A 24437-nucleotide genomic window follows, 5' to 3' on the forward strand; every position below is an offset into this window, starting at 1 on the left:
GGACGTGAGTATACTACTGAAAAAAAAACGTACCCTGAAAAATTTCGCGTAGAGGTTGAGCGGGGCGAAAATTCGAAGAATTTCGAAAAATCGCGCTGGAAAATTGTGCCCAGGTGGCGGTCCGCCGCAGCTGTTCGGCGGTCGCCGCACGTCAAAGATGCTTTCCAGCGTTCAGGTGGCGGACCGCCGCAGAGCTTGCGGCGGTCGCCACGGAGAGGTCAGAACCTGCGAAAATTTTTGCAAAGCACAAAATTAAACCAAAACCAAAAATACTTAAAATTAAAGCAAAAATTGTTAAAACAAGGAAATAAATCGTCTCAAAAATATCCAAAAACATGGTACAAATGCTCATTTAAAGTCATCGAGCTTGACTTCTTCAATCTTGAGGAGGTGGAGGGAAACGGGCGCTAAGATCCTCGAAAGCTCCAACGAGGTACGTGATATCACTCCTCATTGTCTCTCGTTCCTCTCTAGCTTCGGCGGCCATCCTTCGGAGCTCTTCATATTGTTGACGCCGATGAACGTCTTCCAAACGTTGTTGCTCCCAAAATTCTTGCTCCGCCGTGCGCCAATCGCCTTGAGCCGTCCACCCTTGGCGGTTGTAGGCATTCTCCGCTTTCCCTTTTGATCCCATTATCCTACAAAAGAAATTACACTCTTAAAAGAGCATCAACAAGTAGGAGATCAAAAGTTCCCCCAAACTTGCATTCAACCAAGTAAAAATCAAGAGATAAGAACTTATATGCAAGCTTGGGTAAAATAGCATCCTAATTTTTAGCATAATAACATTTTAAGCAAAAACAACCAAATTAGGACACAAAAAATCATCCCCCAACGTGAATTCATCCCCCATGCAGAGACGTATCAACCAAATATCCATAAAAACCAACAATCTCTACAAAATCACAAATATTGCAATTCATGGAAGTAATAATAGCCTCACAATGCTATGAACATGATTGCTACTTTTAAACTCTAAAAACCAAGAGAGAATCATCATTCACAACTTAATAATCACCAACCAAGCAAATTTTAAACCATAGAATTCAAAAATTCATACACATAATCATCCCCCATCATGAATTAAGAGATTCTACCGAACAATTCACCCAAAATAAAGCACAATCCATGGAAGAAGTAAAGAAAAACCCAGAAATTGAGTTAGGATTCATACCTTTTTGTGGAGAGAATTTGTAGAAGAAGAGCTCTAGACTTTGAGAGAATTGAGAGAATGATAGTGTGGGTGTGTGAATTTGGTGATTTATATAGGTGGGGGTTGTGTGCAAGGAAGGAATTTGAGAAGGAATGTGAAAAGGAATGGAAAACATACCTTTTATGGTGGAAATCCCGTCTCTGGACTACGTGTGGCGACCGCCGCGTCTCTCGTGGCGGGCCGCCACACGGGCCTTCGTAAACAGCAATCCTGGCGGGCCGCCGCGGCCCGTGCAGCGGTTACTCTGGCCCGCCCTAAGCCTGCCCTAGGCCCGATCCTTCCTGCACATGTTAACACACGTGTGGCGACCGCCGTGCTTTAAGTGCGGCGACCGCCACCAATTTTTTTTATTTTTTTTATTTTTAACAGAACATAAAAAAAAACGAGAAAATAAAAAAAAGTAAAAGAAAATTGGGTTGCCTCCCAATAAGCGCTTATGTTAAAGTCGTTAGCTCGACTTGAAGTGGCCCACTAGTTGGGCGGATCAATAACTCGAGTGTTGAAAATTGGCATAGGGAGCAATTTGGTCCCTAGCTTCTTCCACCACTTGTACTTCCCCTCTTTCGTTTTGATGACGTATATCTCGGGGTCCTCTTTGGGTGTTTTCTTTCTCTTCTGTTTCTTCTTCTGTGGAGCAGATGTAGAAGAATTAGCATCACCCTTTTTAGAAGAGTGTCTTACCTCTTTGACAATGTAGATAGTGGAGGTAGAAGGATCCTCCGCTTCAAAGGGATCTTTGGACTTGGTCAAGTCGGTAGCCATGACTGCTCTGCACTGTTGTTCCATTTTTGCCCGCTTTGCCTCCTCAAACTTTAGCATCTCGCTCTCGATCTTATAGGTGGATTGACCATGATTATCACTGATTGTGATCTCGCCATGACCTACATCAATCAAAGCCTTGCAAGTGGCAAGAAAATCTCTCCCTAAGATTAGAGGGACGTTCTTGTCTACTTTCATGTCAAGCACAATAAAGTCGGCAGGAAAAATAAAATCATCAACTTTAACTAAGACATCCTCAATCATACCTACAGTCTTGATGGACGAGTTATCGGCCAACCTGAGTGTTACATCTGAAGATTTGAGTGGCCCGATGTTGAGCTTTTCGTAGTACTTCAGTGGCATGAGATTGATGGACGATCCTAAGTCGCACAGTGCTTTGTCAACCTTCCCTTCTCCAATTCGGCACCTAATGATGAACTAGCCCGGATCTCTTTGCTTCACTGCTCTTTCCTTTTGGATGATCTCGCTGCAATGATGCGGTAGCTTAAGGTCGGCTTTGGTCGGCTTTTTTTTCCTCATTACCGCCTCCCTTAGTAGCTTCGCATACTTTGGTATCTCCTGCAACGATTCAACAAGTGGAATGTTAGTATGGACTTTGCAAAACATGTTAAGGAATTGCTTGAACTGCTCTTCAAGCTTGATCTTCCTTTTTGGCTGAAAAGGGAGTACAATCCCGTTGTGCCGCACAAGCTCCTGCTTAGTGGACGATTCTGCCTTCTCAGTGGCGGGCCGCTGCGGGGTGTGCGGCGGTCCGCCGGCGACTGGGCAGTCCTGCGTGGTTGACTCTGCCGTCTCAGTGGCGGGCCGCTGCGGGGTGTTCGGCGGTCCGCCGGCGACTGGGCAGTCCCCAGATTTCTGCTTTGCCACCCACTTCTTGTTAATATCATCCACTCTTGCTGCTGCCTTTGCTCTATCCTCATCTAACTTCTTCTGAATTTGCTCCATTTGAGTGGTAATATTGGTTACAGCTGCCGAGATTGTGTTCATTCCTTGCTCGAGGTTGTTTATCCTTGCTTCGACCACTCCGATCTTGGTGTCATTAATCTTCCTATCTGCGTAATTACCTCCAAAATCTTCGTGATTCCTTGTTCATACTTGTCTTCCTTCTTCATCGGCTCAACCACTCCTCCTTTGCTAACATTAAATCCTGCAGGGGGTTGCAAGTAATTATTGTTAGAATAAGAAAGATTTGGGTGCGGACGGTTCCCATTATAATTATTGAAATTACCGCCCCCCTGATTAGGGCGATAATTGTTATTGTAGTTTCTGGGACCGCCTCCTTGCACGTAGTTGATTTCTTCCACAGTTGATATGGCAGTTTCGGGTGCCTTGACCGCCACTATGGAAGTTGCCGGAATTGGATCTTCCTTCCTCGAGATGTCCATTTGATCAATCCTGACTCTAAGTTCTGCTAACTCCTTAGCAAAAGAACTTTCTTCGGCCTCTTCTATGGCTGCTACTCTTCTCGTGGCATGCCTTTCTTTCGACCACCCCCGACTGTTGGTGGCGAACTCCTCGATCACCGCCATGGCATCCTCTCCTGTCTTTCTTAGAAATCCTCCATTTGCCCCTGAATCAAGCATAGCACATATTTTTTCATTAAATCCATTATAGAGGATTCCTACCTGATGGTCTATGGAAAAACCATGGTTTGGGCACTTTCGAAGAAGAGCTTTGAAACGAGCAAATGCCTCATAGAGGGGCTCGTCATGGCCTTGTGTGAACTGAAAGATCTCACTTTTGAGCTTCAAAATAGTGCCTGGCGGGTAGTATTTGTCGAGGAAGGTAGCTACGATGTCCTTCCATGTGGAGACCTTTTCTGGTGGCATACACTCAAACCACTCCTTAGCAGAATCAATCAATGAGAATGGAAAAAGTCTTACCCGTATGGCATCGTCGTCGACACCATTTAATTTCAGAGTGTTTGCGATTTCCACGAATTTGGAGAGATGGCGGTTAGCATCTTCAGTCGCCCTACCTGCAAAAGGAGTTTGCTCGACCCTTTGGATAAGGGGCATGCGTAACTCAAAATTGTTAGCATCAATACGAGGGCCGTTAGGAAAAGTGATCATATTCCCATGATTGAACATGTTCATCACAGGTAATGTTTCTCTGTTCTTCTTTTCCATGGCTTCTCGGGCTGCTCTCTCCGCATCTCTCTCATCCATCAGCAACTTCACCATCTCCTGCAGGTTCTCAATATCTGTTCGGTCACCCATTGTTCCTGATCCTTTTTCACTTCTTATTATTCTACGAGTTCTTTCAAGTTCTAAATCAAGCGGCTCTAAGATGTACTTCCCAGAACGCGTTCGCATACAAAACCTGCAAGACTCGAAAACAAAAAAAAAATAAAAAAAAAAACAATAAAAATCCAAAGTAGTAAAATTATCGTTTGAAGATATCACTCCAAAGTGAATTGTCTTCCCCGGCAACGGCGCCAAAAACTTGATGCACTTTTTATTTGCACTATAAATACCTGCAAGTATACAGAGTAGGTATAGTATAGCAAAAGGTTAGTACCGGGTATCGAACACGGGGAAGATGTACACAAAGTGTCTATCTTCTACTAGAACTCAATTACTATCTGGAGAAACAAGAATTTTTGGAAACTTTTGAAAACAGTAAATATTAAAAACAGTAAACAACTAAATGCAAGCAAATCACGGAGAGAAAAGTATAGAGATAAGGGGAATTCCAGGGATGTGCTTTCACTTTTATGGTTATACAAATTCCAAACTACAATACCCTAGCACAGTTAATACTTTGAAAGGACGAGTCACCTAGCTTATGCTCATGCGATACAAACGTTGATTACTAACATTAGGGTTGTCAATCCTAACACGTAACTCCAAAAAGCTCCTAAGACCCTTGAAAAGTCCTCACTCTCAATTAACAGTGCCGTTTTAAAGGAAGCTAACTGTAGTGTCTACTAAGTGGATCTAACTCGCTAGAACTCTGTCACAGTTATGAAGCAAGTTGTATTGAATCATACATAATTGTGTCACTCAATTATGAAGCATCATGATTAACTTAGGGAAGAAACAAAGTAAAAACAAAACGGATATTAAATAGAAAACGGAATTGTATAACCAAAGTTGCTACTAACACATCCCTAGAATCCTATGAGTTTAGTTACACATGACTGAATAAACTAAAAACATAGATTGAAGGGAAAGCAATTTGAACATAAAACTAAAGCAAATAAAACCCGTAGGTTGAATCCTTGTCGTTCTTGATGTTCTTGAAATCCTTCTCCAACTCCTTGCACAATTGAAGTACTCTAGCTTTTGATCTCTATGAATGTTGCAAGTAGTCACTCTCTTTCTCTATGAATGTGTTCTTGTTGTGTCAAAACTCTTTTTGATGAAGCTTGAGGTCCTATTTATAGGGGAAGATTATTCCTCATCATAGAAGGAAAAGATCTTCAAAGTTTGGTAAATCTTGGAGCAAATCTAGGGCTGGTCGGATTCGCCGCCTTTCTCCGGCGGGCCGCCGCACCTTGGCCGGCGGTCGCCGCGTTGGAGTCCAGAGACTCTGACCCTTCGGTGGCGGACCGCCACATGTCCTCCGGCGGTCGCGGGCGAGACGCTTCTCCTAGCGTAAATTTCCGAGGCGGGCCGCCACATAGCTCTGACCGCCGGGCACCGGCGGTCGCCGTACAACTTCGCGGCGGTCGCTGGTCGCCGTCTGACTCCAGATTTCCAGACTATGCGTTTTTACTCCCCTTTTCGGCTCAAATATGCACATTTCTCACAAAACACGTCAAAATACCAAAATGTATAGAATATGCAAATAATGGACATGTAGAGTGATTTTGATAACAAAAACGGACCAAATAATGGCCTTAAAACAGTGCAAAATCCGGGCGTATCACATACCCCACGACATCCCCCCTGGTCCCCCTGGTCCCCCCCCCCCCCCCCCCCCCCCGGCTCCAGCCATCATTCCCATCAGCTTATTCCAAGGGACGTTAAACCCTGGGCCCATCTGCCCGCTCATCTGGCCCCATCCAGATCCCACGGGTACCGTGGGAGTCTGAGATCCACTCGTCGTTGGACTGGACTCGTTGTTGTGATCCATCGCTCGATGATGCTCTTGTACAGAAATTTAGAGAGAGAGAAAACTCGTTAAAACAAGTGGTGCAAATGAAAATGAAATTAAAATCGCATTTATATAGGTTTTCAAAAATTAAAAGAAAAACGAAAAAGGGCGCTGGCCGATCGGCACGCCACAATGGCGGCCAGCGCATCGGCCAACGCCAGCCAATTGGCTAGCCCACGCCAATTTTCTTGCCGATTTCGGGCTGACCGGTTGCAATGGTTCGGCTAGCCGACCGGCTAGCGACTGAATCGGCTAGCCGGTTGGCTAGCCGGCATTGTGGATGCTCTTATAACTTGTAATATCACTAGCTATTTGTTAAATTTTCAAGATATTCCATAGTGACATCTTTTGACCAAATTCTTACTAATCTAAAGTGACAGTTTGATGGAAAGACAATTTTATCCTTTTTGGAGGGAAAATGTAAAGCTATTTTGTTTACCCTTTTGGTCATTTTGAGAAATGACCACCATTGGACAAAAAAGAGGCAGATATTATTGGACAAAAAATTGGTCTAATGAATCAGTGGCTTCTCAAACAAGATAGAACACCCATACATACACCCACCTTTAATTGAATCTACATTTTTATTGATTGATTTACTGATAATTTTATTTTTTTATTTCAGCATAGCAGGACTCTTGAAATCCGGCGACAGCTCCGACGATGGGCGGCAAGGCTGATGGAGGCGGGGCAGTGGCGGCGAGTGGCTACGAGAAAGTGACGGATCCGGGGAGAGAGAGATAGGGGGAAAGGTGTGAAGACGAAAAAGAAGAGGAAGAAGAGATCTGATCTTTACCGGCAACGGCGGCAACAAGGCAGCGGAGGCGTGAAACGAGCGGCGGGTGAGGCGGCGGCCATGGCGAGTAAAGCAGAGCAACGCCGCAAAGGAGGAAGGCGTGACGGCGCGGCGGGTAAGGCTGCGGGACGGGTGACAAGGCTGTGTGAAAGGAGAGCCGACGAGGAAGAAAGAGCGGTACTCTGGCTCCCACCGCCGATTAGGGAGGAGGAGAAGGAAGGAGGGTGAGAGAGAGAGAGAGATGGAGGCGTGGCATGTGCATTAGGGTTTTAGGATGATAATTAATTTATTGTATATTGTTTGGCCTTTTATTTATATTTAGTGGGCTTTTATTGTGTTAAATTGTGTTAAATTTTTTAGTATATAATTTAGATTTCAAATAGTGCTATGTCCTCATTTTATAGTATATCTTTCTTAACTAAATAGAGTTTTAATTCAAGTGTCGTACTCTATTATTATATTTTAGGCTAAGATGAATTTAGACTTCTAATCTATTGACTTTGTACAATATATATTTTTTAAATTAATTTTTTATTAAGTAATTAAGTTTATAGTATATAGTTAGAATTGAGTTATTTTGATTTACTCATATTTCTATCTATTAAACTTCTGAAAATTTTGAAATGTTGAATTTAAATTTGGCTACACCTAATAATAATTATGAAAAATGAAGCTAAATTATTTTTATTATTAAACAAAGAACAATATTGCATAACAAGAATATGCTTATTAATACGCATGCATACTATGTGTTAGTTTCTTGATATTGGGTTAATTCTTCTTTTGTTCTAGGCTTGTAATTGCATTCCATCTTAATGAAGGAGAATAGATTTGTTCCCAGTTAGGGAGTGACGCATAAAGGTTATGCGTCACTCTTAATGAAACGCATAAAGGAGATGCGTCTTTATTGAAAGACGCATAACGATGATGCGTCGTTAAAGTGAAAACGCATAAAATATTGCGTTTTACAAAGACGCATAACCCTTATGCGTCTTTCATTAGTGACGCATATAGGTTATGCGTCGTTGCTTAGTGACGCAAAAGACTTATGCGTCTTTGCCTGGTGACGCATAAAAGAGATGCGTCTTCCCCGCGATTTAAACAGGCAGAACAGACAGCAAACTCACTTCCAGTTCGCGAGAAGGCAGCGGCGGCGAATTCAGGCGGTCTTGCGGCGATTCCGGCGAAATACTCTCCTTTTCCGGCGGATTTCAACCAAATTGCAAACATCTTCAAGTAATTGTTCTTCTATTTCACTAAATTCATCCTTTATTGCTTTGTTTGTGTAGGTTTTCCCTAATTTAGCAAAATTAGGGTTTATGATGAAATTGATGAATTTATGATGAAATTGATGAATTTAGGGTCGATTTTTGTTGTTTTGTTGCTTGTTTGTGGGTTTCACATGTATATAATGCAATGGGTGGAAGTAATTGTTCAATATTTGTAATTGTGCCCTTTTTTACAAAGCTAAAAATTGAATCTTGGTTTATATGTTTTCAAATTGGAATATAGTTCTTTGCTTTTCAATTAAAGTTGCAATTTAGGTTGGATTATTGAGTTTTTTGTGATAAAATTTGAATCTTGAACAATAATTTTTAAATTTTGTTTAAGTGATTACTTATTGAGGTATTTGAGTGCTATGTAGATATTAATTTGTTGATAAATATGTTAGTTTTGTTTGTGACATCTTAGATTGGTATGTTGGAGGTTATTGGATATGTAGATTTTCAACTTATGCTATGTTGTATGATTGATGATATTAAACAGATGACATCTACAAGTTCCGAAAGACAGTTATGCTATGGACCTGAGGATCCATCACTACTCTTTCATCAAGACGAACACATCTCAGCCTCATTGATGGCTGATGGCACATCAAATGTTTTCAGAGTTCGTCGGACGGAAACTAAGGTTTGGGCAGTGCCAATACATGAAAATGTGAAGTATTGGCTTGATGTATGGGGTTTCAGAGGCGTGTTGGAATGTAATAGGCCAATGAGGATGGACAATGAGCTTATCACTGCCCTTGTCGAGCGTTGGAGGCCTGAGACTCACTCTTTCCACCTACCAGTTGGAGAAGCTACCGTAACCTTACAGGATGTGCAAAGCCTGTGGGGTTTGAGAGCAGACGGGCGTGTTTTCACTGGCTATGACTACCCTATCGGATTTGAAGATTGGCCCAGCAAGTGTCGAGATATGTTGGGATGGATACCTGACGTGGACACAGAAACGAAGCAGGGCGGATTGCTAATGACATCTCTGATCCACCAAGCGACACTACCTTTGGATGATGGGGTACATGCTTATGCATACGTCCAAAGGGCACGTATACATGCTCTGATCTTGTTAGGAGGGCTTATTTTACCGGACACCACAGGGTGCAAGGTCCCCTTTATGTGGTTAAATGCCTTTGACGATCCGAACCAAGTGGCTAATATCAGTTGGGGTAGTGCTGCTTTGGCGTATCTATATCATTATTTATGCGAGGCTTCTGTAGGCAGGCAGAAGAGGGATTTGGGTGGACCTATGGTTCTTTTGCAGCTATGGGCGTGGGAAAGAATGCCCACATTGAGGCCATCCTTTGTGATATCGTCTATGCACACGCCGTATACCCCGTGTGGAGCCAAGTAATGTATTTTTTACATTAACTCACTTAATTATTTATCTTTGGTAACTTTTGACATTAATTTTATGTGTAGGTGGCACGGAGTGACTGAAATAGGAAATGCTCCCCGATATTCAGTTGCTTATTATCGTGATCAATTATCACTGATTCGTCCCGGCCAGGTGAAATTTATTTCCATTGTCTTAGTTAATGAATTTACTATAACTATGATTTTTATATTATAGGTTTTTTATTATATCCTAATCAATTATCACTGATTCATCCCGGCCAGTTGCTAATTTGATTTTTATTTTATATGTTTGTAGTTTCTGTGGACACCGTACGTAGATTGCATCTTGCCCGATCACTGCATTGATTCGACCGCATCCTTCTTGTGCGACACTTACTTGGTGTGCTGGTCATTTGTCGAGGCACACGAGGCTGGACGGGTTTGCCGACAATTTAATCGCTACCAGCGTATTCCTGAGTATCATGATAGGATGCTACAGAATGCCGGACATTTGTGTAAAAGTCACCGTCGTGGGATGAAGGGCGCTGATTGGGCAAAGAAACATAAATTGTACATTGATGAGTGGGATATGAGACACGAGAGGTTCCAATCAACTTTTGACCATGCAACGGCGGGCATGGAAGGTCGCATTAATCCGGGCTATATGGCGTGGTACAATAGGATCACGGTGTCATACCTAACTCAACCGGGGACACAGTCAACGACTGGGATGAACGAGTCAGCCTCTTCTATGAAAGTGTTGGTATGTTTTTGTATATAAAAATGAATTCAGTTTTAAATTTGTATATGTTGGTTTTATTGATTTTGTATTATCCAGGTTGAGATGGCTCAGGGGATATGGCATTTGACCTCTGAACATGACACCGATCCTCGGTTACGGCAGATTCGAGAAATGGTTGCTGAGGGTCTTCGTGCGACAGGTAATACTGATGTGATGGAGTATCCCACGTCGCAACGGCGAGACGTGGTCATGCCGACACGCCCACCGACTTCTATTCGTCATGGAGTGCCGGGTGTTCGAGTAGGTGGACACCGGTATACCCGACAGTATAGGTTGTCGCAGCCGCAACAGCCGCAGCCTGATTATGCGGAACCAGAGCCACTGAGTCCAGAGTACGATCCCCCCAGTTGGTCTGTCTACCCAGGGTCACAGTCCCAGATGAGTGGTTCAAGCCACGACGACTCGCAATGGGGAACAAGATTATCATGTGATTCATTCTTCGACGCTGGTACTGATTGGGATGCAGTTAGAGCACGACGTGATTCATATTTCCAGAATTACCAATTTGTGGCTCCTGTGAGGGAAGAAGAGGGTCAGCAGGAACAGGAACAGGAAGAAGAGGACGCGGAATCAGGGAGTGTGGAAGGGGATGAAGTAGTAATATCTCGACCACCTACCGAGGGATCGTCACGCCCAATTGTGAAGAGTTCATCAAGTAAGATTGGGAAGGCAATGCACAATGTATTAAGGGGATTTTCAACAAGGAGGAACAAAGGGAAAGCTGCAACAAAATACACTCCTTCGGGGAAATAGGTTTTTGATATGAGTTGGTGTCATATGTATCTTTCAGTTGAACTTATATGTTTTAATGGTCTTTGATGGAATTTTGTTTATAAATATGTTGGTATTTGTTTATTTTTAAACAGGCTTTGGTCACATCATTAAGGTAAATTCTTGCAAATTTTTTTAAAAAATTGACAATACAAAGTATCGATTGTCAAACACTTATTCCACCTGCTTGAAAAAAATGACAACAGAATTCATTTGACATAATAACTGACAACTAAAGTCAATATAAATCATAATAATTGTCAACAACATCTACCACAAAATGTTGATAAACAAACATAGTAAATGTCAAATAAGATCCATCACATATGCCCAAAAACAAACATAGTAAATGTCAAATAAGATCCATCACATATGCCCAAAAACAAACATAGTAAATGTCATATAAGATCCATCACATATGCTCAAAAACAAACATCAACAATATTCAGCCTCGACGTCATGCCCTCTCTTGTCTGCCGTTCCTGCAAATCAACTGAAATTGTCAATAAAAAACCTAACAGATCTCAAATACACAAATCAAATATATACCATGAAATTACTGAACAGCACCGTCTGTACAATTTCTTCGGTCATGCCCCTCTTTCCCGCAATTTCTGCAACGGCGGGGAGCCCTCGGTTCATCTTCCTCGCGGACATCCATTTGATTACGTATCCTCCTTCTTCTAATTCGGCCACGCCTTCTAGGAATCAACTGCTGGGGGGTGATGCACAATTTCCATGGAGGTTCAACCCAATAATCTTCGTGTCTTGGTGCATCAAATGAATTTTCACCATAGTACTGTGATCTCCATGTACTTAGGTAGTAGGACTTATCTATAAGGTCAATCATGACGTGACCTCTGTCTCTAGCAACTGCACAACCATGTGAACAAGGAATTCTCCACGTCTGCCACTTACCACAACTACACGTCGACTCCAGATACCTGACTTTTTGTACATTGTTGCCCTTTGACACTCCATTTTCTATTCTTCCTCGAGTTCGGACATGATACTTCCCTGTATCTCGGTCAACTACAGTAATGTAATGTTTTCGCCCCTTTGAGTCATTCCTAGCAAGCATGTCCCTCGCCCACGGGGTTAACTCACCTTCAGTGTGTTCAATTGTTGTCTTCTTCTGCACCCACCATTTCACCGTCCTCCAAAATGTCAAATCAACCAAAGCTCTAATTGGCAACTCTCTAACACCCCGCAAAACATTGTTGTAGCACTCCGACATGTTTGTTGTGGCCACCCCCCATCGAAGTCCACCATCGTAGCATAGCGACCAACGTTCTTTTGTAATCCTATCAAGCATTCGCATCGCACCACGGCTGACATCAGATAGTGCTCGACTTCTTCTGTCAAATTTACGTACCTGAGTACTGACCCCCAACTTCCAGATTTTGGCCTTCACACTGGGGCCCTTGTGCTTCTTCAACACATTTGCTCGCACATGGACCAAACAAAATTTGTGGTGTATCTGCGGGGCCCTTGTCATGATTGCAGACTCCATTGCTTTGAAGATTCCTTTATGCCTATCTGATATAATGCACACCTCCCTCTCGTATTTCACCACATGAGTTCTTACATGATCCAAAAACCACGACCAACTGTCATTGGTTTCTTCATCCACCACAGCATATGCAATAGGCAAGCATGTCTTGTTAGCATCAAAACCACAAGCAACAAGCAGCTTACCTTTAAATCTTCCTCGGAGGTGAGTCCCATCTATTGTTAACACCGGTGCAGCCTTCTGGAAAGCATGTATTGCAGGCCCAAATGCCCAGAAAACATAGTTGAACACATTTGTACGTCTTTGACTCAACAACTCGTTGTGCTTCCATTCAACAATTGTGCCCGGATTCTGTGACTGGAGTTCAAACATGTAGCTTTGCAACTGCCTGAATGATTCCTCCCATCCACCATATACAAACTTATAGCCTTTCTCTTTGCATACCATGCCTTCTTATAACTGATTGACACACCAAATCTGTCTTGAATATCAGCTATTATTGAGAATACCTTGAAATCGGCACATTGTCGCACATGATGTCGAATACACAGAGCAATCATTGCCGATGAGAAGTTAGCATGATCTCTGTTAGCACGATGGCCTACACAAGTATGTCGACCCACCCACTTTCTAACTTCCCACATATCGTCATGAGCCCTTTGTGTAACTGAAACCTCCCACTTACATTCCCTCGCTTTTTCCGCGTCGGTGGTGCTGATGATGCCTATACCTGTTGCTGTCGTTCCTGCTGGAAATTTGCATACGGCATGCCACCTTCTTAATTTGCTCTCGACGACCTTAAACTGTTTTTCCTGCCACAAACTCCACATAGTTATAGCAGTCTTCACATGAAGCTTGGAATCAAATTTTGTTCCCAACACAATCCGATGCAGCTCTTTCTCATCCCAATACAAATTGCTGTGTTCATTATCAACAATATCATCAGATACTACAGAAGGACCACTTGGTAATTTGCGAAAGAATTTCAACCCCCTAGTGTTGTACTCTGGAAGTGGTTGTTCACCTTGTACAACAGGTTTACAAGGTATTATCTCATCATCAGAAGAACCATCACCATCATCAGAAGAACCATCACCATCATAGAGATCGGGTTCTGGCTCAGTCTCAGATAATGCTGTTGGCTCATTAAGAACATCTGCAATATCTACCTCATCATTCAATCCAACACCAACATCAACAGCATCTACAACATCTCTCTGCTCATTCATACTATGATCAAAGTTCATATGTTCACCCCTAGCAGATGATCCAATACCACAGTCTGAGCTCAAAAGTTCAACCCTCGCAGATGATCCAATACCACAATCAACAACTGGTGGGATTTCTGAACTTCTCACAAGTGAATACTCAACAAATAATTCAATACACCCACTTGAATTTTGAGCATTGTTGAACATAAACATTACACTTTCATCATTGCAAATCACAGAACATGTATAACTCATACCGGAAGCAAAGATTATACATTGTCTCCACAATAATTCAATAGTGTGTTGGTTCATATCTATTCTCATCGCATCACATATCATTGCAACCAATTCAGAATAGGAAACACACGAATTTAATACGATGGAGCTCCTCGCACGAGGTGGATCATAACCAATACCCATATGGGGTAGTTGAACTACTCTACCACCCCAATACAAACTCACAAATACTTGCATGATTTCTGCATCAATAACATTTTCCAAAAACAACAATTAGGGACATTTTTCCTATAAGCCCTAATTTAAAAAATTGGGTAAAACTAACAAATGAAAGCAAAATAAACATGAATAAAGATGAATGTAGCTAAATTGAAGTACAATTACCGGAACTTATGAAGAAAATGCTGAAAATCGACCGAAATCGTCGAAAAACGGCGGAAATCGCCAGCACCCGTGACTCCTTGCTTCTGCTTCTGTTCTGTTTGCGCCTTCTGCCCTTTAAAACCCGACTAAAAGACGCATAACGTATATGCGTCATTAACGAAAGACGCATAATGTATATGCGTCACTAAGCAACGACGCATAACCTATATGCGTCACTAATGAAAGACGCATAAGGGTTATGCGTCTTTGTAAAACGCAATATTTTATGCGTTTTCACTTTAACGACGCATCATTGTTATGCGTCTTTCAATAAAGACGCATCTCCTTTATGCGTTTCATTAAGAGTGACGCATAACCTTTATGCGTCACTCCCTAACTGGGAACAAATCTATTCTCCTTCATTAAGATGGAATGCAATTACAAGCCTAGAACAAAAGAAGAATTAACCCCTTGATATTAGATCGTACACTTGGTGTTACTTCTACTCAAGAGGGAAAATGAATATTTTAAGTCTTTTTACTAAGTTATTAAATTCATAGTATATAGATAGAATTGATTTGTCTTTGATTACTCATATTTCTCTATTTAGACTTTTCAAAATATTTGTGGAATGTAAATATATTATCAAGTATTGAAATTAAATTTGGCTAAACCAAATAATAAATATAAAATACTACAAAATAATAATGATAAAAAACAAAACAAAATTAATATCAATATCAAACCAAGAACAATATTGCATCATACTAACATTTTTTAAAAAGATTTGGTGTTACTTTAACTCAAGAGGGAAGATAAAATGTATACCACCAATTATAGAGCGGAGTTCAAAGATTGATAAACATAAAAAAAAAAAAAATCGTTAAAATCTCGCTTCAAGTAGTACTACGTTCATAAGTATTTAAATATCTTATCTTATCTTACTAATCTAATATATTTAGTGGGCTTTTTTTGGATTATAATTTTGATTTCAAATAATGGTACTATAAAATTATGCAATTTATAGTAGGTGTACATTTTTATTAATAAAATATAGTTTTAATTCAAGTGGTGTATAAATTTTTAACTCAAGAGGGAAGATAAAATTATACATTTTTATTGGACTTTACATTTTTTGAATTATTTTTTTGAATTAAGTTATTATATTTAAGTGTTGTATAGATTGAATTGTTTTTTATTTACTCATATTTCTATTCTTTTTACTTCTCAAAATTTTGAAATATATTTATATTGAATTCAAATATGGCTAGACCAAGTAATTATGAAACACCAATAAATAATGATATAAAGTGAAACAAAATTAATATCATTATCAAAAAAAAGAACAATATTGCATAACATTAATTGTTGTTGTGTATAGTAATATACTACAATTTTATATATAACAGTATATTAGCTTAATTAAATATGTTGAAATTACTTATAAAAATATTTATATTTAAATTACTAGAAGTACACATAGTTATAATTGAGTTGATTTTGTTAATCGAAATTGGTGAATTATTTATTCCTTCAAATAGTTTGCTTTTTTTTTTATTCTTTTGTAAATAGTAGTATTACATTTTTCTTTATTTGTATGTCTTATTCTATTTCATCCACACATCTCCTCTTTTGTTATTTCTTTTATTTTATAGTGTACTCATATCAAATATTAAAATAGTATACAATCATCCGGTAAAATATGAAATGTTTTTTTAGAGTGGGTTGAGAGAATTACAATTGTACAAATATTTTTTTTGTTGTTGTTGTAATATTACAAATACTTATTTTAATTAGTTCTTATCTGTAAATATATTTTTATACTTATTTACTCTATATTCTTTATTTTAAGTTAATATATCTTCATTATTCAAAAATCTTTTGTCTTGTACATAACACACTGGTGTATCAGTTACTTATATACAATACTATTTACATAAAATGTAATTAGTGGTAAGATGAATGAGAGATCAAACTTGAAATTGACCGGAGTATATATTTTGATTTTCCAATTATACCTTTATTGGATAAATCAAGCTTTCCAATTAGGTAAACATACTTTACAATAAATTGTTTTCTTAGATACTACTAGTGGTAAATATATTAAGATATATGAAGTTTAAAACAAAATTTTGAAAGATCAAATTTAATAGTACATATATTTTCAGCCAATTTGAGCACAATTTACGAAAAAGATCATATTTGAATTTTCTACAAAAATTGACAATAACTTGCTATGATTTCCCACAAGGCCACAACCATATGACTATATCTGATATGATATCGACAGCTGGTGCATGGATAGAGTGAATTCTAATTTCAATTAATAGGCAGCAGAAAATTTTCTTTTTATAGCTTATTTCCTCTTCTGAATTCTTTCTTTAAAATATCTGCCAAAAAGAGTATTAAAGTAAATGCAAATCCTTCTAATTTCCAATAACACGATATTAATCATTTTTTATTAGTAATATATAATACAGTATTTGCTCTGCTCTTATTGTAGGGGTAAAATTAATAGATGGATTTTGATCTTGATATATTTAAAGCTTAATTTTAACCTTATCGATATTTACAGTATTACAGAAAAAATAACCGTATCAATATTGTAAGTTAACCGTATCGATATTTACAATATATATTAGTATCGATACGGTTAATTTTAGGGGTAATACTGTAATATATTAATATTAATATCGTGATTAATATTTAACGCTTCTGAAATAGTTGTAAGTTAAATTTTCTCCTCCTATATCCATCCTATTATAGTATTATTTTAGCATTTTCATAAAAAATATTTTTTCTTTAAAATTAATTACAAATAATGTTTTACTTTAGGTTAAAATGAACCGTATCGATATTTACAATATATATTAGTAATATATACTCCCTCCGTCCCAAATTAAGAGTCACTTTTTGCCATAAAAGTCCGTCCCAGTTTAAGAGTCACTTTTAGAATTTTCCATATTAGGTCATACAATTTTACCCCATTCTTTATTAAAATTATATAAAAATGTCATTATCTACATTAAAATAAATCAAAACAAAAATCAAAAGTCAAAAGGGACCCACCTTCAACCAACTCCATCATCTCACTTCATTTATTACACACTCTACCATCTCACTTCATTTATTACATACTTCAACTCTTTCTTCAAATACGAGCCATAACAATAAATGACTCCAAATGTAGGACGGAGGGAGTATTACAGTAATGTTTTACTTTAGGTTAACTTACATTATCAATATTTAACACGATATTAATCATTTCGGAAGCGTTTAATTTTCAAGACCATAGATAGTTTAATTGTAGGGGTAAAATATTTCCTATCTGATCCGCTTATTAATTTTATTACTCCTATTTAGACCTTTTAATTATATAGATAATAATGTACTATAATGTGTGTGTGTATTTGTGCTGTCGTTACTAACAGTCAATTGATGATTGAGATACAAATGGTAATAATACGGTAACGAAATAACTAACAAAATTAAATTAAAATACTATCAAAATGAAATCGGATAGTGACGTCATCATTTTAGAAAATTAAAGTGAAATAAATTTTAAAAACAAATAAAAGTAGAAAGTGGGCTAAAGGCCCAATTCACACCATCCTCAGGAAGAACCCTAGAAGAAACTTGAGTGCTCAATTTTCATCACCTGCCAGTTGAAACCCTTGAAGATTCAATTTTTCTGCAAGGAAACCGAGTTATGGCATCGCCAACAACGGATGCTGCAATTCGAGATATGCTCACTGTGATATATAAGCTCGGAGCTAAAGATGTAACACTTCAATTTTTAATTTTAGTTTCAAATTGTGTATTTCTTTATTTCCTTTCAAATTTCAGTGTTGCGAGAAATTCAGCATTAATTGTTAGTTGTGTTTTCACTGATTATTGCAGAGTCCATTGGTAAGTGACGTGGAGAAGCTGTTGGGCCCGTCAAAAGATTGGCATCCCAAGAGAAATGAGGTATTTCAAGCATTAATGTTTGTGTGCATGTTCTTTCTAGGAATCAACGTTTTCTGTAAATTGAAAGTTGTAATTTGGTGGTGGCAGATACTGAAATGGTTAGAATTTGCTCATTTCTCCAAGAATCCAACTGCTGATGTGCAGCTCAAGGCGCTTGAGGAGTTGAATGAAGAGTTGGCTACCAAGTCCGTAATACTTGGTGATGGACTTAAACTATCTTTTGCTGATGTGTATCTCTATGCCACGGCACATTCATCTGTGGTATGCTTTTTTCCATGATGGTGCCACTCTTGTGCGTGAGATAGCGTAACTGCTTAATTGTCGATAACGTATTGTATTAACTAACGAGCAGAGATAATACAGAAGAATTGAGAATGTTTTGCATAGATAATGCTGCTAGAAATAAGATTGCTGAGAGATGCTGATTATGCTCATTGGATTGACTGAGTCTGGTATTAAAGATATAGTAATATCGTATCAATGGTTAACTATTAACTAGTGAGCAGAGAAAATACAGAAGAATTGAGCATGTTTTGCTTATATAGTATTACTAGAACAATTATTGCTGAGAAGTAATCGAGTGATACTAATTATGCTCATTGGATTGTAGAAGTGGATGGGGAAAATTGTTCTAGTTGTTCTTTTACCTAATTTTCTGATGATTTTCCATTGCTTGTTGCTTTAGAATCGCCTTTCAAGTTCAGATAAAGCAAGGTTGCCACATTTGTTGAGGTGGGTTGATTACATCCAGGTAAGAAACGTGTATCTTGTAAACATAGGTTTTTGCATTTTCTTTGAAGTTCAAATCTCTTTCTGAGAAATCTGATATGCAAGAAATATTGATAATGTGTTCTTTCTATAATAATAAAAATAACATAACCAAAATACATTAAAAAATTAAGTCTTTTTTAATGTGCTGCATCAGCTGCTTTTCACTGTGGACTGTCACTTTGTAGGTGCTTAATATGTAGATGTATAAGATCCATGCAAACTAAATAGATTGCATCACACCACACTATGCAGTTTCACTGATGATCAGTTTTTTTGAAGTGCAGAATCAGGATGATATTGCTCCAATATTGGATAAGATTGTTGTAGAGAAGGCTGAATTCGTGCCCCCTGTGAGTAATTTAAGGTCAATTGCATTTTTTTGGGTTCTTGCAAATTAATAGGTTTCATAGTTACATATAAAGATACTTATTTTTTGCCAAATGTATCTGTAAGGAAATTTGTCTACTGTATGAAGGCAGCTGGATAAATTCGGAATTGGGAGGATGGGGTGGTGGACATGGGTTGACATCATTAGTGGAAATTTTTTACGCTATTATCGCATCTCTATTTACCGTCAAGACAAAATCAATCAACTACATTCAGAACGTAATATTTTATCTGAAAGTTTAAGCTCTAGGTACAGTAATATGATAAACTCAGAAGAATGTAGCATGGAGTGAGAGGTAGGCAACTGGATTGTTTGTAATATCACCAATATGAGACATGTGAATTTCAAATTGGTGACTGTGTGTTCCTGTTGTAAGAGACCATAAAACTCAGAGAGGGGCCACAGTAAAATATGAAAATAGAGTCCCCTTAACAACTTTGGCTTTGACATGCCAGAGAACTGCATCCATTCTCATGTTTGGTGATTAACCATCTCCTGTTAGCCTATTAAGCTGTTGGTTTTCCTTGCTGGCAGCACTTCTGCATACCATTATTCAAAGTTATTACCTGCTTTATGTTGATTAACTGTCCGGCAAACAAGCATCAGCTTAAAGATTGATGCATTTATTTCCGAACAACCTCCTGCAGGTTTCAAAACCTGTTTCAAAACCTGTAAAACCGGTCGAAGATTCCACTCCAAAGAAAATTGCTCAAGAGACAAAAGAGGCTGGAAAGTCAGAGACTGTCTCTAAAGGAAAGAAGACTGCTGATACTGTAAGCATTTAGACTTCATATGTACTTTCATGCTTTGGCATCTTAAATATATGAATTCATATAAGCGAAGCAACTCCCATCATGATGATATGGGTGCAAGTCTAGAGCTACTCATCTTGTTGTAGAGTAAAGAACAAAAGCTTTTACTTATGTTCTGCTTCTGAAAAGCATTTTAATTGAGATTCTTACTTGAAAATTTTTTATGTACCATCAATATTAGTACTGCACATTGAATATTGCTCCTTTATTTCTTTTACAAACAAAAGAAAAAAGTTGAAGAGAGTCAGACTAGCCAAGTAAAGAAGAAACTTCCCGAAAAAGAGGTGGAGAAAAAAGATGAAGAACTTAGTGTTAGTTTGCTGAAAATCCAGATTGGCCACATTCGTAAAGCATGGAAACATCCATCAGCTGACAGGTAAGATGACTGTTTGTCTCACAAATTAAGTGCGCCTCAAGCTATTCTGGGAGTTGTTTGTACATGTCGGATGGATTTATTTGCTGTATCCAGTTTGTTTGTATAATTCATTCACCAATACTTGGTCTCTTGCTCTGTCTTTTTTCCTTCCAAAAATTGTTTGGCTTTAAAAAGGGATTAGTATTTCCTCTGGGTTTTGAGGTCCCAACTAAAAACTGTTCTCTGTGATTTTTGTATGTAATGCAGTTTGTTGGTTGAAGAGATAGATGTTGGAGAAGCAAAATGTCGTCAGGTTGTTAGTGGCCTTGCAAAGTTCTGCACCCCTGAAGAATTAACGGTAAGAAACGTTAAATAGCTTTGGTCCTTCTAAATGTAAAGTGAGCTGTTCTTTACGTGTAGTATAATTTTTCACTCATCTGTCTACTGTATTCCTTTGCCCAGAACCGCCGGGTGGTGCTTATAACAAATGTAAAACCAGGGAAATTACGAGATGTGATGTCTGAGGGACTGGTACACTTCATCTTATTGCTCTCACATTTTTCTGTACCCTTCTTTTTTATTGCTGTTTCTTACTCCATGCATTGGTTGATGTCATTTGTGCCATTGTCACACACAATGGTAGTACACTACTGTATGCATGGATGTTATGCCAGCTTATGCTTTAAATTATAAGTTGATTTCAGCATGTTGGGCATTGTTGTCTGCAATTAGTTATATCTCATTGCATTTAACCTGCAGGTTTTGTGTGCTTCAAGTAAAGATCATACAGTTGTAGAGCCTCTTATTGCTCCCGATGGTGCTAAAGTTGGGGAATGTGTTACATTTTTGGGGTAATGTCTATCACTGTTTGGGCTGATTATCTTACAATTTCTGGCTTAAATGTTCCATCTAAATTCCAACCATGGCTTTGTAACATTCTCCATTGCCTCTTTATATGTTGGATTTTTATTTGTTATGTATTTCCTAAAAAATTGTTGTTTGACATGGTCATAAATATTAACAAAAAAAGATCTTTGTACGCAGACTTGACGGCAAGCCAGAGGAGGTTTTAAACCCCAAAAAGAAGCAGTTGGACAAGATAACTCCGGTATGTTATCCCTGTTGATTCTGTTACAGTGCATGCACGCACAATAATTGATGAGAATTGAGAACTCATATGTGCAAATTCTGCTACCTAATTGGCAAACTTTCTATAACATTCTTGTGTGTGCAGAATCTTTTCACCGATGAAAAGGGTGTCGCGACGTTCAAAGGCATCCCATTTATGACTTCTTCTGGACCGTGTTCGTCCTCCATTCCCAACGGAAGCATCAAATAGTGACGAGTTCTCTATCCTATTCTCCAGAATCATTAGACACAGCATTGCTAGCTTGTTGAATTGCTTTGTATAAACTTAAGTCCTATTCTGCAGCCCTTGTTTGATACTGTGCTTATCAAATCTTTGTCTGAAAGTTATACTATACACTATTGTCTATTTTGTTTTCTACTCTACCTTTGAATTAGAAGTGGTGATTCTATTGTATTTCTCTCAATTCCTTTTAGCAAACAAACAAGTCCTTACAATAAACTATAAATAAAAGAAGCATTTCCATTTTATTTCCCCCCATTTAAAAGAAGCGCCAAATTTCAAGAATTCAAGAACCATAGAAACTACTTTCATCAGCTGCAGTTGAAGATTCATTTTCTGCGAGTTATGGCATCGGATGATTTGGATAATTCAATGCTAGATATGTTCAATGTGATCAACAAGCTCTTAGTGATGCATGCATTGCTGAAGGGGGATGTGTGATCGCATGCATCTTGATTATAGGAGTACGTGGAAAATAAGTGTGGAGAATAATAGGTACAAGGAGCATCCGAGCTGGCATTCTAGAAGGACGTGTGGTCCTGAAAAGTGAGGGAGGCGTGTGCTGAGAAGAAGTAAGGCGTGTGCTGTGATGAAAGGTGACGGCGTTGATCGTTATGGACGGAGAGAGGATGGGGAGCAGACGGCAAGATGATCTATAAATTTATAGAGGGGACCACCGTTTTGTTAAGCATGCTAGCTGTGTGATTGTTATTGGCCTAAGGATCGTGATCCAAGGGATTTAGCTTTCGTCTTCCATTTGTATCGTTGTTAATTTCTGAGTTCTTATTAATATACTGCTCATTCCCCTTAAATTCTCAAGTTACGTACATTTACTCGCATTACTCTGTTTTCTGGGTGTGAGTGCGTGTGTTCTTACGGCGGAGTTAGCTCATACCCTATCACTTAGCTAAACAAGTAACCCTTCAATTTTCAATTTTGATTCCAAACCGTGTATCCATTCTTTCCTTTAAAATTGAGTTATTCAATGAAAAAAGAGAATTTGAGGCATTAATTGTGAGTTATGTTCCCACTGATTCTTGCAGAGTCCATTGGTATGTGACATGGAGAAGCTGATTAGCGCCCTAAATGATGGGGTATTGAATCAAATGACAAATGTGGTATTTCAATTTTCATGTATTAATGAGGTTCTTTCAAGAATCAACGTTTTCTGTAAATTGAAAGTTGTAATTTGGTGGTGGCAGATACTGAAATGGCTAGATTTTGCTCCTTTCTTCAAGAATCCACGTGCTGATGATGTGCAGCTCAAGGCGCTTGAGGAGTTGGACGAAGAGTGGGTTGCGCGGTCTGTTATACTTGGCGATGGACACAAACCATGCCTTGCCGATGTCTTTCTCTACGCGGAATTACACTCCTTTGTGGTATGCTTTCTCCGTATTGTGCGTGCTCATTGATCGAGGCCGGTATTAAGGATATCGTATCGATGATGATCTGTTAGCTAGTGAACGCATAAGAATTGAGAATGTTTTTGCATAGATAGCGTTACTAGAATGAGGATAGCTGGATGTTAATCGAGCAAATTGTTGTAGTTGTTCGTTTACATGGTTTTCCGACGTTTGTGGCTGTAGAAGTGCTTTTCAAGTTCAGATATCGCAAGGTTGCCACATTTGTTGAGGTGGTTTGCTTACATCCAGGTGAGAAAAGTCTATATTCTATAAACATAGGTCTTTGCATTTTCTAAGGAGCATTTGTTCGAAGTGCAGAATCAGGAGGACGTTGCGCCAATATTGGGTATGATTGTTGTAGAGAAGGCTGAATTTGTGACCCCTGTGAGTAATTCAAAGCCATCTGCAATTTGTTGGATTCTTGATGGTTTTCTTGCACTTCTAGTGATATATTTTTGTTGTAGAATGCTTCTCTGCAGTAATTTGATTCTTCATTTGCTCCTCTGTAGTTTACCAGCAATTCATGATTCTGTTATAAGTTGATATCAACATGTTGGGAATTCTGTTAAACCTGCAGCTCTTATGTGCTTCAAGTAAAGATCATACAGTTGCAGAGCCTCTGATTGCTGCAGATGGTGCAAAACTTGGGGAATGTGTTACGTTAATGTCGAAAACTGTAGGGGTTCAGAATCTTGCGGGTGCAGAATCTTTTCACTGGTGAAAAGGGTGTCACGACGTTTGATGGTATCCCGTTCGTGACTTCTTCTGGACCGTGCTCGTCCTCCATTCCTAACGGAAGCATCAAATAGTGGTAGTCTAGTAGGCAGCATAGTTGGAATGCCCCATATAAGTCCTATTTGTTCAAATCTTTGATGTCCAAAGAGTTATATTGTCTATTTTGTTTTCTATTTTACCATTCAATTAGAAGTGATGATTTTGTTTGCATGGTTGATAGATTGTAGTGATAA

At 38.8% G+C, this 24437-nt stretch overlaps 3 protein-coding genes and 1 non-coding gene across 5 annotated transcripts; 3 read left to right on the forward strand and 1 right to left on the reverse strand.

Moving 5' to 3' along the window:
• Nucleotides 1–3634: 3634 nt before the first annotated feature.
• On the forward strand, nucleotides 3635–3741 carry LOC148932178 (small nucleolar RNA R71). The gene has a single exon (XR_016136080.1). It is a non-coding gene; the product is annotated as a small nucleolar RNA R71 (small nucleolar RNA).
• A 7893-nt stretch (nucleotides 3742–11634) lies between these two features.
• On the reverse strand, nucleotides 11635–14015 carry LOC125187396 (uncharacterized). The gene is made up of 2 exons (XM_089065022.1): nucleotides 13036–14015; nucleotides 11635–12979 (listed from the first exon to the last, which is right to left on the reverse strand). The coding sequence occupies exons 1-2, from the start codon at nucleotides 14013–14015 to the stop codon at nucleotides 11635–11637; spliced, it is 2325 nt and encodes a 774-aa protein (XP_088921148.1).
• Nucleotides 14016–17997: 3982 nt separating this feature from the next.
• LOC125201988 (uncharacterized) lies at nucleotides 17998–22240 on the forward strand. The gene is made up of 12 exons (XM_048100298.2): nucleotides 17998–18183; nucleotides 18303–18371; nucleotides 18459–18632; nucleotides 19057–19122; nucleotides 19427–19492; nucleotides 20178–20303; nucleotides 20570–20718; nucleotides 20965–21055; nucleotides 21160–21228; nucleotides 21457–21548; nucleotides 21742–21805; nucleotides 21932–22240. The coding sequence occupies exons 1-12, from the start codon at nucleotides 18112–18114 to the stop codon at nucleotides 22034–22036; spliced, it is 1143 nt and encodes a 380-aa protein (XP_047956255.1). The 5' UTR covers nucleotides 17998–18111; the 3' UTR covers nucleotides 22037–22240.
• Nucleotides 22241–22332: 92 nt separating this feature from the next.
• Nucleotides 22333–24403, forward strand: LOC125201990 (uncharacterized). 2 transcript variants are annotated; one of them, XM_048100299.2, is made up of 6 exons: nucleotides 22333–22981; nucleotides 23110–23184; nucleotides 23269–23445; nucleotides 23653–23718; nucleotides 23788–23853; nucleotides 24047–24403. In XM_048100299.2, exons 2-6 carry the CDS (start codon nucleotides 23128–23130, stop codon nucleotides 24188–24190), a joined length of 510 nt encoding a protein of 169 aa, XP_047956256.1. In that variant the 5' UTR covers nucleotides 22333–22981; nucleotides 23110–23127; the 3' UTR covers nucleotides 24191–24403. The 2 variants fall into 2 exon arrangements, with proteins under 2 accessions (XP_047956256.1, XP_088920863.1); XM_089064737.1 differs by having other exon boundaries at nucleotides 23788–24403.
• The last annotated feature ends 34 nt before the right edge of the window (nucleotides 24404–24437 follow it).

This window comes from Salvia hispanica, chromosome 2, assembly GCF_029641045.1.
Source record: "Salvia hispanica isolate PSC_SH4W2 chromosome 2, Shi_PSC_v1, whole genome shotgun sequence".
In the NCBI taxonomy this organism is placed as follows: Eukaryota; Viridiplantae; Streptophyta; class Magnoliopsida; order Lamiales; family Lamiaceae; genus Salvia; species Salvia hispanica.